The sequence below is a fragment of the Grus americana genome, chromosome 6 (assembly GCF_028858705.1).
Source record: "Grus americana isolate bGruAme1 chromosome 6, bGruAme1.mat, whole genome shotgun sequence".
NCBI lineage: Eukaryota > Metazoa > Chordata > Aves > Gruiformes > Gruidae > Grus > Grus americana.
The window spans coordinates 37,168,062-37,194,087 of record NC_072857.1 but is presented as its reverse complement, the minus strand read 5'-3'; the positions used below and the strand labels follow the sequence as shown (position 1 = coordinate 37,194,087).

The following is a 26,026-nucleotide window of genomic DNA, read 5'->3' as shown; positions in this document are numbered from 1 at the left end:
GAGCCTCTCTGTGACCTCCATGGGGCAATGGAGACTGGAGTGTGGACGGAAGAGCCTGGTTATCCCGTGCCGTGGGGAGGAACGGTCACATGGACAACCTCCCTCCCAGAAGGAAAAGCTGGAACAAGCTGGGATTATGGATGTGGGACCTGGTGACCAATGTCCAGTTATGGACACTCAGGCTGGGAGAGAAAAAAAAAAACCCCAAACAGTGGTGCAGATTTCCCTATCTCAGCAGTGCAAAGAGAGGGCTGCAAGCAGACACACCACCTGGGACAGAAACAGGTCCGTATGGGGGACAAAGAGGTTCAGTCTTCCCAATGGGCCATACAAGTCACCCATTTTAAACCCTAGATAACCGCACACAAATCTTTATCATAGGAAGATCAGGTTTGCTACATGAAGCATTTGACATTTAGGAAGTCCTAACATGAAAGCTATTGATGACACTTGTGTTCAGCCCCACTGTTGACCCGCAATGGTATGATGCTGCCTTTAGTTTTACAGTGATACGCTATTTCACCTGTGGGATCCTGATTTTTTTTAACTACTCAGCACCTCTGGAAGCTGCCGAAGAGCCGCCTGTTGCACAGCATTTTGCTGGCGTTCTCCCTGCCACAGGTACTCGCAGGAAGGAACAAGTCTGTCTTCCATGAGAAATTATCATCCTCATTTTACAGCCAGAAAGCTAAACCCAACCCACCAGAAATGCACGCCAGCCGAGATGGGATGTGGAGGGTTGCCCATTTATGCTTGTGAGCACACGGCATCTGCCATCCGGGTGTCCACCTGGCCCCGGGAACGGAGAACGTGCTGCGTCACTCGCTTCTCACAGAGCATCGCATGGGAAAGGTGCACAGGAGCAGAGTCACAAGCACTTTCTGCTGCCTTCATCCCGACACCCCCTCTCCATCACTCCCCCCCCCTCCCCACGTCTCACTTCATTAGCGCTCATTAAAGCTTTCAGGCCCCGCAGCGGGTGAGACGGCAGCTGGCTGGCCCAAAACACCGTGTCTGCAAGCATGGGATTACTTCTAAGCTAATAATCTCTCTTGCGTGACGAGGTTTATTCAGGCTCTGCGTAGGCATTTAGGGCTGCTCCGGGATTGAAGCAGTTACCTGGCTTTCCGTGCCCGACTGAGGATCACGACAGCGGCTCAGTTGGCACCGACGTGGGGTCTTTCCCCTGGGTTTCACTGCGTAACGTGGGCTCGTTCGTAGGGAGTTACCGAGGGAGTGATTCAGCCTCAGGAGTTCCTACAGCCTCGTCTGCCCTATTTCATGACCGTGGAGAAACTGCCCATCAAAACAGCTACTGCTCCTAACGTGGCTTAGCTAATTCTGCGTCCACGCATCTTTCTCCAGCACCAGCTGAAAAGTGAGGTTCACTGCCTGCCTGGGAAGCCTCGTGCAAGGCAGCTCCAGGTTTGGAGCCCGGCCTGATGCTCTCCAGCCGTTGGGAAGCGTGGGAAGAACCAGGCACTAATTAACCCCGTGCTCAGGGGAGGGGGGTGCAATCCCCAGGGGGACAGGTCAGAGAGGTGGGCAAATACAGCTCCCCCAAGAACCCTACAGGGAACAAAGTGGGGGTTTTTTTCCCCCAAAAGAGAGAGAACAAGAACATTTTGACAAAGAGGGTCAAGCCCGAGCAGTTTTGCTGCTGACCTCAGTGCCAGCAGTGCCTGGTCAGTGATGCTGCAGGTGACGCAGTTGCAGACAGCTTTCTGGACGTGTCACTTTTTGGTGTCATCCCCGTTAATAGTGCGGTGCAGTGACCGCTCAGGAATGCACCTTATGCACAGGGCTCTGCTGTTCATCCTCAGGAAGGGCCGACCGCGTTGCAGGGACGGTTACATTTTTGCTCTCCTTCCTCTGTTGATCCATTTTACTGCTGAAGCACAGAAGCGCAAAGAAAATGCTAGCCATGGTTCCCGTGCAACAAGACAGCAGTCGTCAGAGTCTGCACCTTCCCGTGCTCCAACGCCACTGTCCGAAGTGCGGGAATAATGACCAAACAAGCTGTGCCATGTTATGGAGGGACTGAAGATCCGCCCCCCGCCAAGGATGGCAGAATGACTTACAAAGCTGTCCTTCGCAGGACAGAGAGCTGTGAAGGGAAACCATAGGAGCCAGTAAATCTCTCCCGCACAGCTGGATTTAAGCGTCCCCAGCTGTATTACCTCCCCAGCGAACCACGGTCCCTTGTTCATTCATCCTTACTGTCTCATTGACTTACCTGCCTAAACTATAATATACAAACTCTGAAAAGTATGGGGTTTGGCATCTTACGGAATAGCAGCAATGTGCAGGGGAACCAGAAAATGGCACGGGCAGCCCCCCAAAGCTGGGGACCCTCGCGGCAGACGCTGGATTCACCCGGGGTGTAACTCAGAGTAGACATACTTTGTCCCTTCATCGATATTACACTTCACTGATGCTTTTCTCAGGCTCAATACTCTAGAATCTTATAAAAATTAAAAAAAAAAAACAACCCCGATTCCAGTTGAGTCCTTCCCTATGGCCTGATACGTTATCCTCCCTTTAAAAACTCCGACATCTTCCACTTGCCCCCCCGCACCGCCACACCTCCCAAGGATCCTGATGTTGCATTTTTCTCTGAACAAAGGCTTTGTGCAAGCAGGAGGCCCTCCGGCCGCCGACTGCCACCGCTGCCTCCCCCCGCAGCCCTGCTCAGCTGAGCTCCGCCACTCTCATTAGCATGGACGTGAAAGTCGTTCTCACCATAGAGACTCTGCATATTATGGGCTTCAGTGGAAGGAATTACACACCAAAATAATAATACCCAGGCTGAAATTAAGCTCTGTTATTTTCATGCTAATATGTCCAGAGCAGATTTATTAAAACCACGAGTCAAGCCCTGCCAGAAACTGGAGACGTTGCCTGTGAATAAGCAACTTTGGTGTTTATTCCTCCTGCCGTCTCGTCTGCTGAGCCGCACCAGGAAAGGGTGCCTTCCGATAAGCAACATGTCAGGCTAATTATCCACAGAGAGTTTAAGCCGCATATTTTCTCTCTGGACTAATATAACCCAGATGTGGGAAAGGCATGGTTTTAATCAGTCCTTCTATACATCCCGTGACACTTGGTCACACGTGCGGACGTAGGGATGTGCATCGCCCAGTAAAATAACCACCTTGTACACAACAACTAATGAGCTGGCTGTCACACGCTGTTTAGTTTGCGCTCCTTTTGAAGGATTTTAGTGCTGCCTCCAAACAAATCAGTTCTGAAAAAAAAGCGTCTTTGCATTTGCAAGTGAAACAAGTAAATACTCCTTAACGATTACAGAGCACCTTTTCCATGGCTACAAAGGTTGTGTAATAGATGCGGCATGACCTTCGAGTCGTTCCGCTGCAGATAAAAAGGGAAGATGAGAAGCTACGCACAGTCTCCGTGCTGCTATAGGAGAGCTTGGGAAGCAGAGGGGAACCAGCTTTCCCTCTGCACGGGGACGGCCGTTGAAAAGGGCTGCACCGCCAAAGCCCATACGAGAAGCTTGGGTGCAGCCAGTGCTCCACAGCCATCCAAGGTCTTTTTTTTTTTCCTGAAGCAAGCGGCAGAGCCATACAGTGAGCAGAGAGCCCCGCACAGACTGCGGGGTCACTTACTAACGCCACACCGAACAGCGCAGGATACCAAATAATCAGCTGCCTCTCATCTCCCGTGGCACCCGAGGTCGGGTGCTGCTATTTCTGCAGGGAGCAGAAGCATCTTTGCCTCCAGACTGCGCTCCTCCAGTACGGATATTCGCAATACCAAACTCGGATCCAGAGAGCTAAAGGGAACAGCTCAACGCGCGCTGGTTCACGTGGCTTCCCAGCCACGCAGCGCCTGCGGTACGGGAAGACCCAGCCAGACCAAGATGCTCCTCACCCCCGAGCGTTACTGCTCAGCCATCTGAGGGTGCTCGTGGGTGCCTGCTGCCAAGACTCCCAGAGGTGAACACATCTCAGCAAGCTCCCCCCTTACCTCTTTGACTGCTCCCTTAGCTGAGGGAAGAGATGGGTAACCAGTCCTCCTGGCCGGGCGCAGAGGAGAGCAAACCCACCACCGGCACCTCTGCTCTCCCTCCAAGGAAGCCACCACAGCCTCCTCTCCTCACTGGAAATGCAAACCAGCAGCGGCTAATGACACCAAAACCAGCTGCCTCACTTCCTGGTCATCAGCTTGTGGATCACATGAAGAATGGGCACGAGCTTCAGCCTCGCAAATAAAACATTAAGGACTTGAAGATGATCAGAAACCGGTTCTCAATTAATTAATGAAATAGATCTCCATCCTTTTCTTTGTCCCCAGAGAACATTATTTTTCCTTTGACCCTAGCTAGGGGGACTAGAAGATGAAGGAAGAGTATCTGGATCAAAAGGAGGACCATTACAAACAATTTAAGTGAGTAAAACACACCCTGTTAGCAGACACTGACGTGCCGTGAGCGCAGGACTGGGGTGACAGCGAGGGGGAAGCACAAGGCAAAGCTCAACACAACTTGGGGAAGACAAAAAAAAAAAAAAGTATTTTCACATCATAGACCCCAATTCTGAATTACATGAGAGGCTAGGCGAGTCTTGAACCAAGACCTAATTAAGCAAGATGTAAAACTACAAACTTCTTTGCGTTCTTCAGAAAGCTCCGAGGGTGGGGACAGGAGGACAGCAGTAAACAAGGTTACTCAGGAGTTTGGTTTTCTTGGCTTTTTGTGCAACAGATTTTCCTTCTCACGTTAACTGCCTACTAATCACGATTTCTTAAAAAAAAAAGTCAGTCCAAAGCCCAATAATGAAATTTGATTGACAATGGGCTTCGTAGGACTTGCTGCTTCGGTGATGCCGTTCACCTTGCCATACCTTCTGTGACCACCACAGGCAGAGACCTGCTCGCTGGTAGCGTGGCTGGAAAACACAGGAACCAAGTGACAGAGCAGATGAGAACAGAAGCACCGAACTAGAATATCCAAAATACACCAGAGCCGCGTTTTCAAATGGGAACAGCTTTGGTGGTGGTGGTGGGTTAAATGATTCTTCTTCTAATTCAGCTTCCTCTGTGAAAGTCCTACTGCAGCTTCTAAACCAGCCCGTGCAGTACCCTGAGCAAACACTGCTGGTCTTCAGAGCCAGCCACTCCCCTAAATCACCCCTTTATTTTTTTCATTAAAAAAAAAAAAAAAAAAAAGATTCTGACCGTTGCAGGAAACCGTTCTACATTTCAACTTGCTTGGTATCCAGCCCAGTGGAACATCTGCCCTGAGACCTCTGGCTATTAAACATAACATTACTAGAACTATTCCCCAATATTTCTGCGTTTACTTATTATCATCGTATTTTTCAAACTACCTAACAACTGCAAGACTGGTCTCTTAACGCAGGGCAGCCCGATTGCGCTTCAGACAATACCGACAGCTGAAAAGGCAGCAGCCATTTGCATCCTGAGTAGAGCGGCTTCCCCTCTGTATATTACGACAAAGAGGACTGCTATTTTGTTTACGCCATTTTAATTTCTTTTGAGCATGAGCGAATAGAAAAAACACAGGGATAATTTCAAACGTTGGCACTATCTGCAAAGATTTCTATAAAAGCACAAAAATGAAGGGGTTTTTTTTTTTTGCTTTTTGTATTTCGAACAGTAATATAAAAATACGACGTTGGTTCAAAAGTCAGATAAGGTCTGTGTTGACAACTACAATTCTTTTATTGGACATATTTTGCTGAGCATTGAACACTTGTTTATGTAGGCACAGATTTAAGAATAACACCACAAAATCAAAAGGATAAAGTGCAGACCTGTACTGAGAAGCAGGCCTGGTAAGTCAGTCTACTCCTACAACTCAGCGGATGAAAGAAAAGGGGAAAAAACTGCCGTTACGAGAGAAGAAGCGCATCATAAATTACGCCCTGCAGTAACAGAACTATACCACCTTTCCCGCGCGGTCCAGAGCGCTGGAAACCCCAGGTCCCGTGTGCACAAGCACGCCGCGTTTGTCGCGGGAAATATCTGAAGTTAGACTTTGGCTTACGCAAGTGGTTGATTTATGAGTTAAGAAAACTTAACAAAGGTGTACTGATGTTCTCTTAACATCACTTCTTGATACGTTTCAGAATAAAAAAATCAAGCGCTTCAAGCCAGATGAACAACCTCCACCCAGCACAATGAATTGCAGCAAGCAGTGACCAGGAAAGAAAGGGGGAAGCCAGTCAGAGTCCTGACTTCAAGTGATGGTCTTTGCCAGATCTCAGTCCCGCCTGCATCAGAACCTTCTCCCAAGGACGACTCAGGAGATAAAATGGTAAATTCAGCATGTCCTTATCTTTCCCCATCTCATAAGGGCAGTTTTCTACAGTTCTTAGTAAAAGAGAAAAAATAAAATATATTTCCAGAGCTTGCACACATCTGAAAAAAAAAAAAAAAAAACAACCAAAAGGCAGAAAACAAGAGGGAGAATAAAAACTAATATAAGCTAAAACATTATTTTGTAGTAAACAATAGAATATAACGTGCAATAGTGCAATTTCTCCTTTGCTGCTCCAACAATGAAGTCTTGGTAGATAGTCCGCTGCATGTCAACGTACGGCGTCCCACATCTAACTACGCGCTTGCCGGGCACTGCTGGGTTTGCCAGGCTTTGGAGCCGAGTCGCCGTGTCCGGGCTCTCCCTTCCCCTTCCCAAGGTGGCGGAGTTTCTGATCCCAGCGCTGCGTAGCGAAAGGCAAAGAAATTACAAAAGAGATTACGGAAGAAGAAATAAGTCGTATGTCAAACAACTGCACACGTTCACAAACCAGCAGAGAAAAAAAAAAAAAAAAAAAAAAGCCGTCGCTGTTTCCACCACATTACCCTGCGTTGGGTTCAAATGGTGGAATGTGAGGTTATCGGTAAAGTCACTTTAAATAGAGAAACCATTTCCTGGCTTTCTTGTAGCCTCTGTGAATGAAGGGGCTGACACAAGGCATAATGACTTCAGCAGAAAAGTGTCTCGCCTTCTAAATAATACAGTGTAAATGAAGCTATCTGCGCAGTCTTCGGGGGAAGTGGGATGAAAACGCAGTCAAGTTATTTTAATAATTTTTTTAAAATCACTATTACTTATTTTTACTTTTCCAGGTAATAGCAACCACAGTGCCAAAAGACGTAATAAATATAGTTGGTGCAACTGACGATGCTTTAGGAAAAGGAGATTGCAACGAGAAGCGGGTGGTGAGGCGGCGTGGTCCTCAGCAGCCCCAGGCACCGCGCACCGGGAGGATGCCGACGGCGGGTGGGTGGGAGCACGGGGCGGGGGAAAAGGAGAAAAAAAAGTACGTGAAGCACGTGAGAACACACCGGGAGGACAAGTGTTATTTTAAGCCAGTTTTGGGACCCATACTCTAGTAAAGCTCTGGGGATGGTCGCGCCCTCATGAGGCTTCTCTGACCATGGACAACCTTCTCACCAGCTTCTGCACGCTCTCTACACGCTGCAGCAGAATGATGCTCTAAAGCTACCACAAAACATCCTGCATATTGAAACCAGTGCTTGACAGAAAAGCAACTGAATTGAAACCTGTCCGACAGAAGGAAATAAGTAAGAAAATAAGTGAGTTCCAAAAAAAACCCAAAAACCACCACCCCAACAAATGACACTGCCACCCAAGAACCGGAACGAAGCAGAAGTCGGCCCATGGCGGTAACGTGGTATTTGCTCTGCGGCACTGGGCTTCAGAAGGTTCTGCCAAATCAAACCACAACTTGGAACAACCTCCCCGTAGCTTTTCACTCATGTAATCTCTGTGGATGTGACAAACATGCACAGAAAATCTTGCATTTGTAATCAGAACAGTATTTTCCTGCCAGTCACCTTTAGTGCTCTTGAAGAAAGCGCTGTGTGGAAGAGGAGACTGGTTTGCACAGGCACAACCGTTATGTCAAATCAATGGCTGAGAAATTGTGTCAAAATAAGAATATTCTGGGTAAAATGACACTCCTAACAATGTCGAAATCACTGATACTTCGTGGTGCATCAAAACATAAAAAGGCAATCCTTCCAGAACTCGGAAGGCATTAGAATACATTTAAATTAGAAAACATTAGAATATATTTTCATGTATTTCTTGTATTTGAGCTCATCGCTTCCAATTCACCACGACACGACTTCCTTATCACGTACCTCCCTCACCTACGCCAGAGAGGTAAATTTAAAATATTTGCTAATCCACATAATTTGGTAAGAGAACTATATTTGAAGAATATTAAATCCAAAAAATATAAATCTTAGTCTGGAAAGCATTTGTAAAGCCCTCTTCTTTTTTTGTAATTAGTATCACAAGCCCAATTAAGCAGGCGTGTGTTGCAGAATGCCAATTTGCCTGTGGAGTTAAAACTCCTCTTTGCTTCTCTGAGACAGAGGTTTTGACTGCTGCTACACTGGCGTACTTTGGGGAAATTCAATGTATCCCTTTAGTTTGCTCACCATGCATTTCTGAGTAACATAGCAAATAAACCAGGAAGTTAATTTCCGATACTTCATATTAATTAACTGGGATCAGCAGGTGTATTTACTTCTGTCATTTTGAAAAGATTAGGTAGCTGTTTCACGCTATCTGCAACGTTTGACTTTCGGTGAGATATTTTCTTACCTTTACTTTTTTACCGAGACGATCCTTCCATTTCTCAGCTATGGAGCCTTCCACCAAGAGTAACCTACTCAACGGAGACAACCAGTTACTCCATCCACAGGCATGCACAAGCCACACAACCCAACACATGCAAGACTAAGACCTCCGTGCCTGCACAGAGCCTTGTCCCCCCTGAATACCATTAAGGAGCCGTACAGAGCGTCCCACCAAGTCTTCCTTTCCTGGCGGCTCTGATGTACAGCTCTATGGGCAGGGGAACGAACAACAACAAATGTGCTCCAAGGGTAAAGCAGAAAGAGTTACCTGGAGCGCTCCTCATCTTCGTAGCCCATAATGATGTACTCTTCGTTGGCGCTGAGCGGCGGACACAGGCAGCCGGAGTTCGTGTGAAGGTTTACAGTGTCCTTTGGGATGTTCACCAGGGAAGATTTTAGGATCTCCTTTACTTCCACCACCGCAGTGACATCATGACATTTGGTCTTCACCTCCTTCACTTTAGCCCGAATGACTGGGAAGAGTCACAAAGAGTGTAGTTAGCAGTGGCAGATAATGCAGGTCACCCCCGAGCCGTTCTTTGTGACCTCTGGGATGAGTCTTTTGCATGGTCTGTTATCAAAGGCTTAGCTGAACTCCAGCAATGTCCCTGCCCCATCTCTTCACCTCATTACTTCCTCCTCTGCCTGGCGGGTGCAGGTAGCTCAGTAGATCTCCTAATAGCGTGGTCACAAGCAAGAGTTATGTACCAGTTGGATTTGCACCCTACTTAAGTTAGGCTTTATTTTTAGCACCCCCTCTTCTTCATGCTTTCCACTTTATGTATTTAATTAACTCCTTGTACGCTCTCCTTCTCCCTCGAGCTGTAACTGCTCCCTCTTTCCCTACCTGTACAGATGACCGAACTTGATTTGTCACTCTCAACCTTTCATGAAACGTGAACGTGCATTAAAACTTCTCGTACCACTACTTCTGCCGGATGATGAGCCCTTACTTTTTTAATTGTCTCTCCAGTGACCCAGCACCAAGCTGCTCTGCTCTTTATGAACTCCAAACGCTCCTAATCTTGACCTGGTGACCCATCTAATTGTTTCCTCCCTCACCCTTTCTCTTTGCCTTAAGTTGCGCAGGAGGGAAGGTCATCTTTCAAAGGCAATGCTTTTTCATTCCTCTCATGGTGACCAGTGAACGGATACCACATGCAAATGCAAAGCCAATCCAGAGGTCATGCTCTGGAGAACGCCACATCTTCCACAGCTTACAAACAAGAATCTCCCTTACGGACAGCAGATTCCCTGGATTCCCAATTTCTTCTAACCTATGTGAAAAAGGTAACATGGAAGAAAGCAAGCCATGGACGTACACATCTCCTCTCTTCACGTGCACTGCCCATAAAGACAATCAGCCAGCGAGCGCTGCAGCCACATCAAATACAGCTGCCAACAATTAAGAGCTTGAAAAGATGGGCAGCGGCACGCTCGGCGATGCTCTGCCACGTGCAGGTGTGGTACCCGCTAGAGAACAGTCACTCTGTGAAGATTTTCCAAACAAATCCACCAAAACAACACCATAAAACTGACCGGTCACCTAAAAAAAAACCCCAGCGATGTCTGACTGAATGTAATTATAGTTTTTTAGCTTTTAACGGGATCTATTTTTAAAAGAATCTTCTCTGACAACACTTGTATAAATGCATATTCTTAATAAATATTATGCAATCGCTACCATTTAAATGAAGCCTTTGGGTTCAGTGAGTTTAAGGCTATTCACAACGGGAGCGAGGACGGGCCCAAGCGTTCAGTTCCTGTAAGTGATACGTATTCACCGGCTTCATCCGCCGAATCTGCTTAAAACAAACGGCGTGAAGCAAGGTAGCAGACTGGACCTGTGATACGCTTGAAGACCGGGACGATCTGGACAAGAGAAGATGTAATACGCGCTTTTACAGGTTACTGACAACGTAACAAGACGCTCATTGCTGGCTTCGATACGCAAAAAGGAAAGAACCTAGTATGCCTGTGAGATCCCACGGTGAGTTTGTAGGCACGACGGTTAGCAAAACCACCCTTTCCTGTGGAAGCAGAGCACAGCGGAGCTGGAAATCAGAGGCAGATCAGGCACAGCAGCCCACGTCGTTCTCGTCGCATCACTTTTCACACTAAAGGAGCACACAAACCCCAGACGCCTGCGCTGACACTGCAATAACACTCGACGTCAACAAAGACACTCTTGTACTAACATACTGAGCTAATCCCCTCCATCCTTCTACAAGTACTCTCGGTTCCGAACTTGGAAATGTTTCAGGACACGTCTTCCTTCTGTAATGAGTACTAATCGATTAACCGTTGGTAAGTGGGTCCATAGGCTTTTTTTTTTTAATGAAAATTTTCCCCTTACTGTAGCCTTAAAAACATTGGGAGCTGGCCACGCAGCTGTCCTTACCGTAGTTGTAATTGTTGCGAAGATAGGTCTTCTGGGTAGCTTTTATAGGCTTGCACTTGCAGCGCTCTGTAAAAACAGAAACTTCTGTTTAGAAACAAAATAGCGTATGCTCAGTGACAATCTCCCCGAAACCCCAACCTCACACCTAACGAAAATTTCACTGAATTGACTTGTTTGTTACAGGCAAGTTAAAGATTAAAAACCACAGGGCATTCCTGGTCTGCTCTGCTGGGAGCTGTGGAACTGTTCGTGAGACGGCAAAGGTTTCTAGGAGAGAACTTGGCATGCTGACGTTAAACTAAACCACAACAAACAAAAAACCCCACAACAACAAAGACAGAATCATAGAATCTTTAAGGCTGGAAAAGACCTCTGAGATCATCAAGTCCAACGGTCAACCCAACACCATGTCCCGAAGTGCGACGTCTACACGTTTTTTGAACACCTCCGGGGATGGTGACTCCACCTACAAGGACTCGGAGTCTGAACTGACAAAATTTTGCGGTTTAAGCCAATTCAGGATCCAGTTTTATCCATCTGTGCTCACAAGTGCTGCAATTCCATATCCTTCAACGCCATTCTCTCTTTTGCACCACACTTACTGAACGTCCTCCTTACCTTTCATCATACAGACCGTAACAGAGACACAGAAGGAAAATACTATGACGGGGCACAGTTTAGCATTTCATTGGAGACCACATGTCTCAGCTCAGTTTAACGCACTGGGATACTGTGGCCAGCAGGAGCTCACCATAAGCAATACGATTTTTGTGGCTAATTCTCACCGTGCAGTCCGTCTCTGAACCACACCGTAAGATTTCTTACAGTGGCACGACCCCTTTTACACCTAAAGATGTCTAAGAGCTACAGTCAACAGATGAAGCATGTCAGAGGGTGGTGGGACCAAGGGCTCCCTGCTCTAAACTCTTCTGGGATGGTCCCGACAAATTGCCATGGACCATCAGACCCGAGTATAATTTAAGCCCACGCCACGCATGTGGAATTTGTACACGCGGAATAACAAATACAAGCCACAGAGCCACCCTGCTCTCTGGGTTTGTCGTATAAAATTATGACCCAGAACCTCAGGTTTAATTTAAAACAGGGAAATTATTAGCCCTTATGGTGGTAAGGATGGCCTTCAAAAGACAAGACAACACAAATTTCCAGTGGTGCAGCGTCCAGACAGCTGGGCACAGTAACGGGGGTAAAACCACGGCTGAAGCCCCAGACCCATGCGTTCATTAACACCACCGATACCTCACGGCTGGTTGTTCAAATGCAAATATTCACTTATTTCAAGCTAGCGTGTAAGTGGAGCTTGGTGGCGTCGCACGGTCAAGGTCAGCTGCCTGGTATCTTCCCCTCCAAGCCCCCGTGTCAAACAGCAGGTCCCAGTATTATGTACACATGGTCAACTATTTTGACATTTGACTTGGCATTTAAGTGGACATTGACTTACCGCAGCCTATTTGGATATACCATCGTTCTAAAATAACAATGCCTATAGCTACTGATTTAGTTAAATCCAATGCGAAGAGTCTGAAAAAGAACTTTTATTTGCTAGATAAGATTTCTGCATATTAAAAAGAAAAGAAATGGCATCATATGGTTATGGACTTCTCAAATTATTATTTATTTTGTATTGAAAGAATTTTTGTAGTTGAAAATAAAAAAAAAAACCCCACAGGAAAGAGGAGAACATTTCAAAAGAAGAGGATATTGTTTCCTTGAATTTCAAACACATCCTCAGGAATCTACGTACAGACTTCAGCTTTTGTATGAGACTGTGTTAAAATAATAAAGGCAGAGAAGGGAAGTGATTTTTGGCTCCCCTTCTGCCTGTGGGAGCTCATGCATACTTTAGGCCAAATTATGGCCCATTTTACAAGCTGCCTTGAAACGGGCCATACAAGACGTGCTCCTACGACCTGCACTCATGCAGACATCCCAGCGTTCACGTCCAACAAGTCTGACACTTTAACATTCTCCCACTCTACGGTACTTTGCTCTGTGGCACAAGTAGAAAAAATAGTCTGAATTACAGGACAAGAACACATAGCCTCACATTTCCCTCAATTTTAAGATGGTACTGGATTCTTATTTTATTAATTTGAGGAATATATTTTATTAGTCTTGTTCTAGGAACCAAGAAACGCGCCATCTCAAATATATGTGCATGCACAATCTAAAACCTGGCTGTAATACTGATCACTACAAGCACTCAAACCTGGCAAATGCTTCCAAAAAAAACCTCTGGAAGACATTCTAAGTGACTTGAAAAACATCTGATAAAGCAGACAACAATGTAGTTTACTGCCAAGAGAGGTAAAAAGCTCCCCCCCCCCAGAAAAAAACCCCCAACCAACCCATGCAGACTCAGAGGGAAGGTTTTGCCAGCGGACAAAAGGTGCCTCAAACGGGGGTAATCCCCGAGTACTGCACACTCCAACTATACACACCGGCACGGGAAATATGCTCCAGAAAACATAGAGCCTTGCCCAGGATTTTTTAAAACACATCAGGCTGCTACTTGCAAAAAAAAAAAAAAAAAAAAAAATTCTATTGACAATGGCAAAGTTACAAATTTACTTTACTGAACATATAAATCAAGCAATTATGAAACAGCCTTTCAGGTGGCTAAACTGTGTCTGTCAGTTGAAGCAGGTGTAGCACATTGAAGCAGAAACTGGGTTTGTACAGCGACAAGCAGCGATAAAAATATTACCCTTCCTCTTCATCAGCAATTTTTCTGCGCATCTTCACCTATTTTTTTGGACGGGATTTTTTTAGGTCTGGTTTTGCTTTTACTAGTTGAAAAGCATCATGACAGCAACAGTATAACCAAATCTTACTTTTTTCTACTGCAGGGTCACTGACTGGCATTACACGCCGTCTACAGCCCTCCAGACAGGCAGTGCTACAGATACGTTTAATATTTTTGATATAAAATGACGTTGAAGGTATCCAGCTTTCCTTTCACACTCGAAGTGAAGCTTGTACGCTCTTTGTACAGTAACTGTAGAGCACGAAATCCGTACTTTCTCAATGCCGCTCAATTGAAAATGGCTTAAAACTAAGAAGATACTAACATTAGTAATAAAAAAATCTTTAGAAAAATCTTTCAGACACGGTTCCATGCTCAAGGCAACTCAAAGTGAAGCTTGTTAAGGTTATTCTAATTGTAGCTGGCTTTCTGAAGGACGCACGCTGCGATTTCAGTAACATTTTGCACCTACATAGCTACTTTCACCCTGGGACCTACTGATCCCATTTTAAACCTGGGCATTAGTAATACCTTTTTACGATTTGGTCACAGAGGTTAATGCTGAAGTTATCGAATTTTACGTAGGTATCTAATTTTATGTTCCACAACCATGCTTGGGCTTTTATACTAATACACTAAGCAACAGCGTCTGCTGGAGCTGGTCAACACCTCTGAGGAAGGAAAGACACGATGGCCAACGTTAGGTTTCCAAGTGTCATCTTTTTGACTAAGACCTAAGAAGAAACCTTCTGAAGGAATGGTGATAAAAGCCAAGAAAATCTACAGTCATTGGCTTGCTTAAGCAACAAATTCATATTTCTATCATCTATTTGCTGCCAATCTGGGCTTTGCTTCTTTGCATTGCCTACGACCAGTGGCAGCACTCAAGGGGTTTTACTCAGTTCCAGCAAAACCAAACCAAACCAAAAATAAAAGCGACAGGGGACCTGTTGGAATAAAACCAATCTCAGAAGGTCTCAGCCTTGAGCCCCTCAGGTTAATGGGAGTTTTGCCATTATCTACAAAGAGGTCACAATTCAATTTGCAAACTTTGAAGTCAGAAGGAACCGCTATCTTCACTGGTTTTACCCAGTGCAAATCCATTTAATGAACGTTCCCACTGTTCAAGACAAAACTTTCAATGAAATCGGCAGAGCCCTCTTGATTCGATGGAAATTTTGCCCTGACAAAAGCAGAAGAGCCGAGCACTAAAAGACAGGCTAAAGAGTTAATGGAGTTATCTGCTGAGAAGTCCACAGGCTGAGCAGCCCCAAATCCCACCTGCCCACGACAGAAATCTCTTTTTGCAGACACAAAAGCACAGTCTACAAGATTCCGAGACAAGACAGAGGATTTACGCATCACATCGTGCCCCTCTTACTTCATTAAGTATTAAAAAGGGTTTGGAAGACTATAGCTTATCCCACAGTTTTACAGAAGCATACTCACCGATGCCGGCACCTCTACAGTTGCCATTATTCGAATCCATAGGGAAATCTGGCACGGATTTGTAAAACACGTAAAGAAATGTTAGTATCTTTAAAACTGAATTGTTTCAATACATCCACATTACAATGTTTTCTCTTTCTCCAATATTTAGTATATTAAAACTTAATAACTTAATTAATACACAGATTTTAACGTTTTACAGGCCAGCCCGTTAAAAGTTGACATAATTTTTAAATTTTTAACTTCACCCGGAACTGGCACATCATGTTAAACGCTGAAGCAAATGAAATATCCAGTTTCCACTGGCGTGCAGGCTGGCAGGTTTAGGATGAGGATGGAAATTTATGGCATGAACTTACAAGCATCTACAGAAAGTACCCGTACTGTTTGCATTTAATTAGATGATGAAGGAGAAATTACTTTTGGTTTGTTTTTTCGGTTACTGAGGAAATCAACCCAACCAACCATAATCATATCGTTGAAGCAAATGCCAAACCAAATGTTTCGGACCTTCTCCTCAGTTTAAAAACATACCGATTAGCTTGAAGGACAGATAAGGAACAGAAGGTAAAAAAGCCACTATGCCCAAAGAACTGCTTTTAGACACATTTGTAAGTGGAATGCGTCCCACAGCAGTAAAAGGCATCCTTTCAAACCTATTGTTTATTAAATCACACGATTTAATGGCTTTATACATATATTTAATCACGAAAACCAAGTATGTTAATACATACAATGTTGTGCAAGTTAAAGAAAAAATAAACGCAAGAGAGACAAGACTTGGGAGAGAGGCAGTATGCTTTATTAGAATGACACATAAAATGGAAAAAACAAATAAGCTTTCAAGTAAAAAGCCCTTCTTTAAGTTTGCATGCCCAAAAGTCTAGGTAGCTTTTTCAACTCCGGACGCTGGTATCACGCAAACACCATCGTTCTTACATCCTTACGTTATCACGGATACAACGCTGCTTTTGCGATAGGGAACAAACGAATACGAGACCGTGTCACCGAAGCTCCTCGCCCGCAGCTGAAGCCGTAAGGATTTGGCTGTGACACAGCCCAGGACACCGATGATATTCTGTACAGGTGAAGGGTTTAGATGCATGGACTAAATCGTAAGGGCTGGGGCCATTTCTTCATCACAAGTTCTGTAAACACGTATTTAAAATACCTGTTTGCAAGAGAGCTAATATTAGTTAATCTTCTAACTTGACCATCCTTATTTAAAAATAAAAAATAAAAATCTCCATCTTAATGCACGTTTACGGAAATACGGCTAAATCAGCTAAGGGTCAGCAGAGGAGGCAAGGGAAGTACCAGGTTAAACGTTTGCCATCCTCGCATCCCCGGGGGGAAGAGGGAAGGAGAAAGAAGCCCCGAAGCGCGCTCTTCCTCCCAAAACCAAGGGCTGCTCCAAGCAGTCACGATTTCGTGGTGTTTGAGCAAACCAAGTCCAATTTGCTCTGGAATGACAACTAAATATAAACCAGAGCCCAGTAAGGGCAGCCTTCTCTGACCCTACTCGTGTGGATCGTGTCCTTCAAACTCACGCCAGCGCGGGGAGGGCCGCTACACCCTCGGTGTGCCCAAGAGAGACCTGGTCCTGCGAACAAACGCCGACCGAACCGCCTTCCACCGGACGTTCCCTTCCGCTCCCAGGTGCGCAACTCATCTATTCTTACCAAATTACCACCACCTCGACCCATTTCCTAATTCCGCGTCCCTTCGCCAGGTCACGCGTCCCACCCCAAACCGGGGTCTCTGACGCAGCAGCTGGCTGGGCAGCAGGAGTAACTCGGCCGTCGTGCGCTAACGTTTTCCGTTAACGGAAACGGCTCCCATTTCCGTGCCTGCCTTGTGCTCTGCAATGCCGGTCAGAGCACGGTGCCTGTCAAGGAGCAGAGGAGGAGGAAACAGGTACCGAAACGTCACTCCGGGGTTCGTTTCCCTACTTGCGAGGGCTTGGGCCCGGCGAGTCTCGTCCTTGCCCTGATGCTGATCTTTCCCGGTGCCCCCATGCTTCTCGAGGGATGAGCAGCTCCCGCTGAGGGAGAGGAGCAAAGGCTTGTGGAGGGGACCGGAGAGCTCCACCATGGTACGACACAGCTCGGGAAAGGCTTCACATCCCCGCGATCCCTCCCCCAGCCGAGCTCGTACCGCCTGGTCCCTTCTCGTCTACCAGGGAAGCCATGGGAAAAAGGGTCTGGGCCAGCCGTGCCACCGGCCGCTCGCGAGACCTCGGGCGGGCGTCAGCAACGGCGAAACCCCATCCCCTGATCCCAGCAGTCCGACGGGCAGAGACCTCTCCCCATCAGGAGATGCACACTGCATAGACCTCCACTTGTAATGCAGATGGGAGGGGGAAAAAAAAAAAAAAGCGCTATTTTTAAAAATGAACAGCTGACTTCCTATTGTTCCATTTCTCCGCAGAAGAGACCTCTCTGCCAAGTTTTGTCTACGCAAAACAATCCCTTTGAAAGAAGTATCTGTCAGCGATGATTAGCAGGATTGCCAAAGGGGAAATATTATCCACAGCTCCAATCCAAAGACTTCCTATTAAATTTTGTTTAAGATCAGGGGAAAAAATCCTAACTGATTTTTCCAATAAGCCATTGTAATTAATGGCTTTTGAGAGGGATGCTATATAAAAAACTCAAACCACTAACAAGGAGAGGAGAATAAAAGCCGCCTGTGTACCAAGTGTACAAAATAACAATGCCTGGACCACAGATTTGGAGGAGACATTTGGAAAAAGAAAGCAATTTGGTAAAACTTAGTGCTGAGCAAACATCCTTCTTATAGCACAGTTTAAATTAAAAAAAAAAAAAAAAGCAGAGAAAGAGCCAAAAGTAACGCAATCCTGATTGTCACTACAATTAAAGAACACTGCCCAGCTATTACCAAAGCCATTCCTGGCACTCCGCTCCAACGAACAGAACCACAGCGAGCGGGTGCTGCTGGGGCGCTTTCTTCCGACGGAGCCATCCGTGAGCCCCACTGATTAAGGAACCCTTCCAAAACGCACTGGATTCAGAGCCCGTCATCTACTTCAGCTTTTAATACAGGGAGGATCTTTTTGCTAATCCGATTGCAAAAACACGCGCCGCAAAGCAATGCAATACGAAAATTGATCCGAGTTCAAATTTAATACGGACCACTCGTGCTCCAAGCCGCAGAGCAGCCTGCACCACGACCGCTCCACATAACGAATTATTCCACGTAACGAATCCTGACGGGTTTTGATGACATTTAACAGCCTGGGTCTTGGCTTGGTGCTTGGACTGTAAAAGCCATCCTAGGGGACTACAAAGGCAGACAAACTGAACCGATAATATATAACACCATCGATGGTATCATCATTAATAAGGTTTAAACTCCCTTATTTACTTTCCCGGTCTTCCGTAAGGCTTGAAGCTTGCAATGATTTTGTTCTTGAACTGAGAAATGAGGCTGCTTCCAAGTTTTAGGCAAACGCCTAAACCAGCTCTCCGCTTCCTAAATGATAACCTGGGCGTCACTGCTCATCCTCGCTACGGTCCGACACGCTCCCCTAGCACCGCTGTGCATTTCAGCTACTACGAGAGCTCGGCGAAGTCTGAGTCACAGCAAGTTTGATCCGGAGTTTGGAAGCCACTGTTTTGGAAATGAAGTTAATAACATATGAAAAACAAGCATGGGAAACGGCTCTTTTGCTTTTCTTTCAAGCATACAATGCCAACTTCCTGTGCTGGATTACTATGAATTCATCCGGGCAGACAGGCAGGTACAGAGGACTTGACCTACACAGAGAAATCATGGGGTCATATAATATTTAAGAAAGTATGTCTCGGTCACTTGAAAAATCTTTAATTTTCTTTAATGTTTAAGAGGTGGTATTTTTTTTTTTTTAAGAGATTCAGAGTTCTCCTCGGCCACCTTCTGACAGTCACCCAAACCAGTTTGGTTGATGCCTTGTGACGATGCTCCCCTCTTCTCCAACATCTCATTAACGACCCAAGATGCCTTCAAGCTATTTTTCTATCTAAGTAAAGATACGGTGAGACAGAACGCCAACTGACGGGTCTGTCCTCCGATACGCATGGTACCCATCATACCGCTCTGGATTTATTGCCAGTTTCCTCTTCAAAACAGGAATAAACACGTCACTTCAGACATAAACAGTCTGCTAGACAGTAGCAGCCAAAAACGCGCGCTGAAGTGCTCTTCTGAGTCAGCATCTCGGCAGCAGCGACGACTGCGGTCAGGCTGGTCATTTGTTATGTAGAAAATTAAAGACAAGTCCCGCTACTGAAATTTTAGATTCAAGAGAGTTTTTGTCTATCTGCACTTCTCGCTGCTTCAACGACTAAAGGAGATTTGACAGGACCCTGAAGGAAGGAAGCGGGTAACCCGGCAGACGTGAGGAAGAGTCGGCAGATGTGCACGGAGACTGAAAGAGCTGGAGCACGTGAATGGGACCTCCTGCGTACGCAAGACAGCCTCTATCAACATCTGCGAGCGGAACCGCTTTTGTCCCCAAAAAGCACAGGACTGGGGCGCAGGGTAAAAGCCACAGGATACAGAAGACATTAGCAGGTACTAGTATCACTTCTGGGATGTTAAACGTGTTGCCAAGAGACTTCTCCATCCTCCATCCTGGGCTGTGATTTGTTGGATCGTCAACAAAAAGTCAAAATATTGCATCACACCTGCCTCCAGAACACCCACACCGTGCCCAGAGCACCCCTCTGCTGCCGGGGTGTAGAGGAACGCAGGTGTTTCCCAAAGACAATGAAAAATCAAGAAAGATACATTTCCCACAGGACGCTTGTCTGAAGGTGGCCTCTGCAGCCCGAGGGACCTCAGACCTCCAAATCAGCAGAGTGGCACTGCAGCTCACACTCAGGTTTTGGAGACCAGCACAAGCCCAGAGGGTCTGCGGAGCCCCTCCTCGAACCGAGCCCCGAACGAGGCACTTCTACCGTTCTCATCAGCCTTCTCCATCACAGACACAGCAGCGGCTACTTCAGCAGCCCTGAAGAACGTCAGGAGAAAGACCCAAATACCTCCCTCGTTCCTGCAAAGAGAAAGTCTCTGGATCTTCCTCACCACCTGGGCTGCACGTGGAAAGAGGTCCTACAAGATGTTTGTGGAGGACTCATAACTTGCGCCTCAGTAACCAAAAGTGAACGTCTTACTGGGATTTGCCACAGATTTTACCAACCAGAGTTTCTCCACATTTCGCAACAGCCACAGTCTGCTAGGCGTGGGGAATACAACCCATCGGAGAGGAATTTCTCATCTTTTACTGCAACGTCAACCGAAGAAAAAAAGTCAAATGAACTTCAAATGATCTTCAGCTTGGCATCACTGAAATGAGAGTCAAGAGCAATTACTTTAATGGTGACAGGGGATTTTCACGAGGGTCTGTACAAGCTCTCCTCAGCTGCAGATGAGCAGACGCTAACTGATCCGGCATGCTGTCAGCCTGCTGCAGCCTCTTGCAGGCGGCTCAACCCGGAGAAAATGTGTCCTGAGGGTCAGAAGAGCCCTTGCACCCAGCTGAACCGTGCGCTCAGAAAGATGCGTGGTCTAATACCGGAACAGGAACAGAAATTGGGCTTTCCAAACCCTGTCCCTGCTCTGGAAACAACAAACACCTGACCGTGTCATCCCGCGGGCTGCCACCTCACGGAAGGGACTAGACAAATCCACTAACCCCCACCAGTAATAATGCAGAGATCTCAAGAGCAAGGGAAACAATAGAATCCTGTTACTTTGCAGGCAGCAAAACACGAAAGAAAAATCAAAATTTCTCTTCTGGAGAATAAAAAAAAAATCCTCTTCCACAACAGAAGCCCGTGAAAAAATGGATTTATATTTCTGCCTGCTCTATTAGATGTAGTTTGCAGGCAGCACGAGGGGCGAGAGTGCTTAGGAGATAAAATAAGAGCAGGTATTCTGCACGGTCCCCATCAGGCAGTTGGTTATTCGTGTCTTCTACTTGGCTGCAATCCTTTATTTGGAGAATTGAATTTGGAAGTGTTCACCTTACCTCTTCCCAGAACAGGAATCCTTCACTCTGCTTTCTAAAGGAGCAGTTTTATTCCCTCAAGAAGGATTCTTTCAGTCTGGTGCATAATGCATCAGTTCAAAATTTTCAGCCCAGAAATGAGAATGTCATCAGGTTCTCATTCACTGAAAGAGAGTTTTCATGGATCCGGCGCTGGAATCCCTGAAAGAGGTTATTGTGCTGCTGAGGTCCTCAGAAATAGGTAACTCGGGGGCAATTTTAGCCAAACTTCCTCCCTCCAGATTTGAATGCGATATTGCTTTCAAATCGCTGCAGACCTGCCAAGCCTCGCTCAGTTCGGAGCCATTTTTAAGGCGGGTTTGAAAGCACCTCAACGCTGCGGAGAAAGGCGCTCGGTGTTCGAAACCGCACTTCCCCAACCCACCCCAGCAGGTCTGCAGTCCCCAGAGAGCAGCGGCAGCAGCAGCAGCAGCGAGGGATCTGCAGGCAAAAATAGACGGCTGGGTTCACGGGCTGGGGACAGCTGCGGGGGGCAGGAAGGAAAGGCGAGAGGGGAGCGATTAGAAGGGTTAGAGAGAAACGGTAGTAACGACTGGAGGTATCAGGGTACGGCCATTGAGCCGGGATTTCAAAAGGCGGAGAGGGTAACTCGATGGAGTCAGAGAAGGAGCGGGGTTAGTCTGGCCTACAAATAAATGGGGATGAGCGGAGAGGGCAGCTTACCTGGGAAGGCTGGGGAGCACGGTCAGGAAACCGAAGCATGAGATTTCGTTAGGAGAGGAAAACAGGAATTACAGTGTTTGGCATTGCTGGCAGCGGGATACATAAAGCATTTGGTAACGGGATAGAAACACAGTCAAATACTGTGCTGAGCACAGCACGAAAAACCCCCTTTCATCCACAGGACGCTGCCGGGGGAGGACAGAGAGGTGGGATCCGCTGCCCATCAGCCAGACTGCGGGCACCGAAGGAGCTGGACGGCAGCACAAGGAGCCCATGGGGCACGTGGGTGCTGCCCTGCCTCAGCCTCCGACCCCTCTCAGCTGCCCCCCTGCCCCAGCTCTGCTCTCCCACTGCCCCGAGGGAGAGGTCTGGCAGACCCACCGGCTCTGCAACCCTGCGGTGAGGAAACACAGCTTAGTTCCACCACCAGCAAACGCCCTCCTCAAGTGAGACAGGAACCGCGGTCATTTCGTAAAGGATAGCGCTCACCGATGATAACCACCCACCGGTTGCTTTTATTTCCTATTCAATAGCTCCTTCCATTTCCTGTTTCTGCGGTGCTCACCTCCCCGCACTGGAGCTGCGCCCCGCTAACTCTTCCAGCCCAAAGGCAGCCGTGACGGGAGCGCGCCCCTAACAGAGCACGGTCCCTGAGCAACACCAGGCGTGAAGCAGCATCATGGTGGCCAAAGCGGTCAGCAGTCTTCACCCGACCGCCTGGAGATGCTCCTGCCTCCCCCCCCCCCCCCGGTACCCCTGGACAGCAGCCAGACACCCAGTGCCAGCCGTCCTGTGGGACCACAGCGAGCGCAGCCGGTGAAATGGGACGCAGCGAGGAAGCCGAGGGGCTCCAATGGCTGTGAGGGTCAGGTCCCATCAGAGGTGTGCTGGAGGCAGCCTCTGGCTCGCTCAGGGGTGCCGGGAATGAAACGCAGCGGAAGGCTGCACCTTTGCCGCGCGCCTCTCCCGACAGTAACTCGTGAGCCCAGGGACCCGGCGGGGAACCTGTGCAGTAATCGGGCATTCGATACCAAACAGAGGTGCGGCTGTGTGCAACCACAGCCTCCTGCCCGGGGCTCCCTCTGGGCACGGCTCTTGCCCCAAAATCTGCCGGCTGCGCCCAGGGGAGCAATGGCCTTGCGTGGGAGGGGGGCAGCCCGCTTTGGGGAGAGCGGGCGAGCGGGCGGCCGGGGATGCGCAGCGAGGCCGGCCTGGGGACGAGCGCCAGCCCCTCTCCCTCGGGTGGCTCTGCCTTCTCCAGGGGCCACCGCTGCCGGTGAGGGACCAACTGCCCGCTTACGCGCGGCTGTCGCTCCCACACTTTTCCGCGTTCCCCAGCGCCACGGCAGCGCTGTCATTTGTCACGCACCCTCTTTCCCAACAGCAAAACTTTTCCGGCGGCGATGCGGCTGATAAAAGGCGGCAAAAAGAGAAGGAAAGGAGAAAAGCAAAAAAAAAAAAAAGCGGAGGGAAAGCAAAGAGGCTTAGAGAGAAGCCCGAAGGAGCGGAGAAAAGGCAGGGCTCCCCGGGGCGGGCTCCCCTCCCCGCTCCGCCGGCGCCCATTGTCCGGGCGGAGCGGCCCCGGCCCCGGCCCCGCGCACTCACCGGCGCCCTCGGCGGTGACGATGGCCTCGGGGGAGATGCAGACGCCGCGATCGTAGAGCGGCAGCTCGTCGCAGGCCAGGCTCTCGGGCCAGGCGTGGCGGTAGCGGATGAGGACGGGCTCGCAGCCGGCCCGGGCGCGCTCGCAGACGGACTTGCAGGGCTTGATGGGCTCATGCTGGAAGTCGATGGTGCAGATGGGCGCGTACATGGCGCAGAGGAAGAAGAGGAGGTCGGGGCTGCAGTTGGTGCCCAGCAGCCCCTCGAACTGCTCCATGGCCAGCACGGCGTTGGCCTGCGTGCTGTGGTGCAGGTGGTTCGGCATCTTGGTCATGTTCCAGGGCAGCGGCTTGCACAGCGGGATGCGCACCGGCTCGCAGGCCGCCGACCGCCCCGCCGGCGCCCGCCCCAGCACCAGCAGCCCGGCCAGGGCCAGCACCGGCAGCCCCCGCCACATGCCGCCGCCCGCCCGCCCGCCCCGACGGCGTGCCCCCGCCGGCGTGCCCCCGCCGCGCCGCGCCGAGCCGAGGGGGCCGAGCGGCGAGACCTCGGCGCGGGGGGCGGCTCCTCCGGCGGCGGCGGCGGCCGCGCTGCCCCTGCCCCCGCCCGCCGCCCGGCCCCTCCGCGCCTCCCGCCGCCGGGCGGGACGGGACGCGACGCTCGGCGGGGCCCGCCTCTCCCCTGCCGGCGGGGCCGGGGGCGCCCGCTCCGCCCCGAAGTTCGGCCCCGAACAAAGGAGAGCCCCGGCGGGGGGGGGGAGCACAGGGAAGGTTTATTTTTTTAGGGGGGTTGCGGGGGAAACCCAAGAAGGAAAGTCTTTTCGTCCCCGCGGAAAGGCGAACGTTTGCTCCGGGAAGAGATTAAAACCCTTGGGGTGAGCATGGGCGCCAATGCCGTGATCGCGGCTCACCCCCCGGAGCTACAGGCACCCAGGATTTGGGAAGCGCCGAACGGGTTTTGCACACCCTGCTGTCCCTGTCTCGAGTGCTAGAAGTCACCTTGAAACGGTGATGGGTGACCATGGTTAGAGCAAAGCCTCTGAAAGTTAGAGGCTTAAAAAGGAGGCAGATGCAGCCAGGCTGCTGGAGTGCTTTATTTATAATATATACGTATATATTAAAAAAAGGCCATACATTGATGTGTAAGCAATGGGACGACAAAGGGTGTCCCAACTCGATCTGAAAAAAGAGCCCTGATATAAACAAACTAACATTTATTAACCGAGTAAGTTCCGCCTTACAAAGGTATGGGGCAACTGCTCGAACATGCCTTTGGTTTAGTTTTACTGTGGCATTAGTGGGTTTATTATTTCAGTCTCTGCCATTAAATCCAACCTGTGAGTAGAAACACACCTACCAGAAGCCAGCGCTCAGAAACCAGACCGAAAACGTGGATGGGTTGTGAACGCAGCCATGGGTACGGACTCCGAAAGGCAGGGTCCGAAGCCTGGAAGGGCTTTTCTTGCACTTTTTTAACTTGATCTCTTTAACTCGGCTGCAAAAGTCCCGTTGGCTCCAGTAAAAGCACATGTCAAGCAACCAGGGGGCTGTATGGAGGCCAGTGAGCGGAGCGGAGGTACCACGTGCATGTTTCGGGCTCTCTGCACGAGTATTTGGCCTTTTATTTGCCCACCTCTGCGGGCAGGCGCTAATTTCAAGGACTGAATTGTTCCCTGCGCTCCCAGAAGAAACTCAGGGCCTCAGAGATGAGTGGAAACATGCACACGCGCGTGCCAGCCTCCGGAGCCGTGCGCCTGCATCCAGGCTTGCAAAATAACCGCAAGGGCAGGCGCAGGGGAGCTTGTTCGGCTGCGGCGGGAATTAGGGAGAGATCTGGTGTGAGTCACCCTCTCAGCTCCTCAGACTTAGTCACCCCAAAGTCTGAGGCTTGAATTTCTTCTTGTAGCGTAAAATACGTGTTTAAAAAGTACGTGGTGTAATAAAAACCTGACCCAGCTGGTTGGGAACTGAATAGGCTGGCTTTGTCCGCCGGACCTTACCTGGCAGCGACGATGGATGGGCACATCCCGATATCAGGGTGAAGCGAGATGGGCCAGAGCGATGCGAAGGAACCAGTGACACGAATGAACTCTGGTTCATAATTTTCTCCTTCAACACAATGTTTTCTAGTGTCTGTATTTTATTTCTGGGAATAATTTTTCAGATCACATTCAGTCTGTTATAGAATTGATAATTACACAGAACTGCTTCAAAAAACATTTCCCACGCTTTGCAGAAAAAAGCATCGATATGTTGATTATTCCTACGCGTGCTATCGATTAAATAAGTTTACTTTTTTAACCCCAAGTCACAATCTGGTGACCGACCTGAAACATTGTTATTTTTACCAAATAGCTATACCCCAGCTATTTTCTGTGGTAGGGAAGCACCCCAGCCAGTCTCGGCACCGT

General features: G+C 48.5%; 1 protein-coding gene across 1 annotated transcript; it reads right to left on the bottom strand.

Moving 5' to 3' along the window:
- Nucleotides 1-5,687: 5,687 nt before the first annotated feature.
- Nucleotides 5,688-24,211, bottom strand: FRZB (frizzled related protein). Its single transcript, XM_054830547.1, has 6 exons — nt 23,620-24,211; nt 15,279-15,326; nt 11,063-11,128; nt 8,930-9,134; nt 8,627-8,690; nt 5,688-6,707 (listed from the first exon to the last, which is right to left on the bottom strand). The coding sequence occupies exons 1-6, from the start codon at nt 24,071-24,073 to the stop codon at nt 6,597-6,599; spliced, it is 948 nt and encodes a 315-aa protein (XP_054686522.1). The 5' UTR covers nt 24,074-24,211; the 3' UTR covers nt 5,688-6,596.
- Nucleotides 24,212-26,026: the final 1,815 nt, after the last annotated feature.

Excerpts from the sequence above, each read along its gene's own strand:
- FRZB (XM_054830547.1), bottom strand. The coding sequence starts at position 24,073 with ATGTGGCGGGGGCTGCCGGTGCTGGCCCTGGCCGGGCTGCTGGTGCTG. Across the intron at positions 9,135-11,062 it reads TCGCAACAATTACAACTACG|TCATTCGGGCTAAAGTGAAG; the intron begins GTAAGGACAGCT and ends GACTCTTCCCAG. Across the intron at positions 6,708-8,626 it reads GTCTCGGTAAAAAAGTAAAG|CGCTGGGATCAGAAACTCCG; the intron begins GTAAGAAAATAT and ends TTCGCTACGCAG.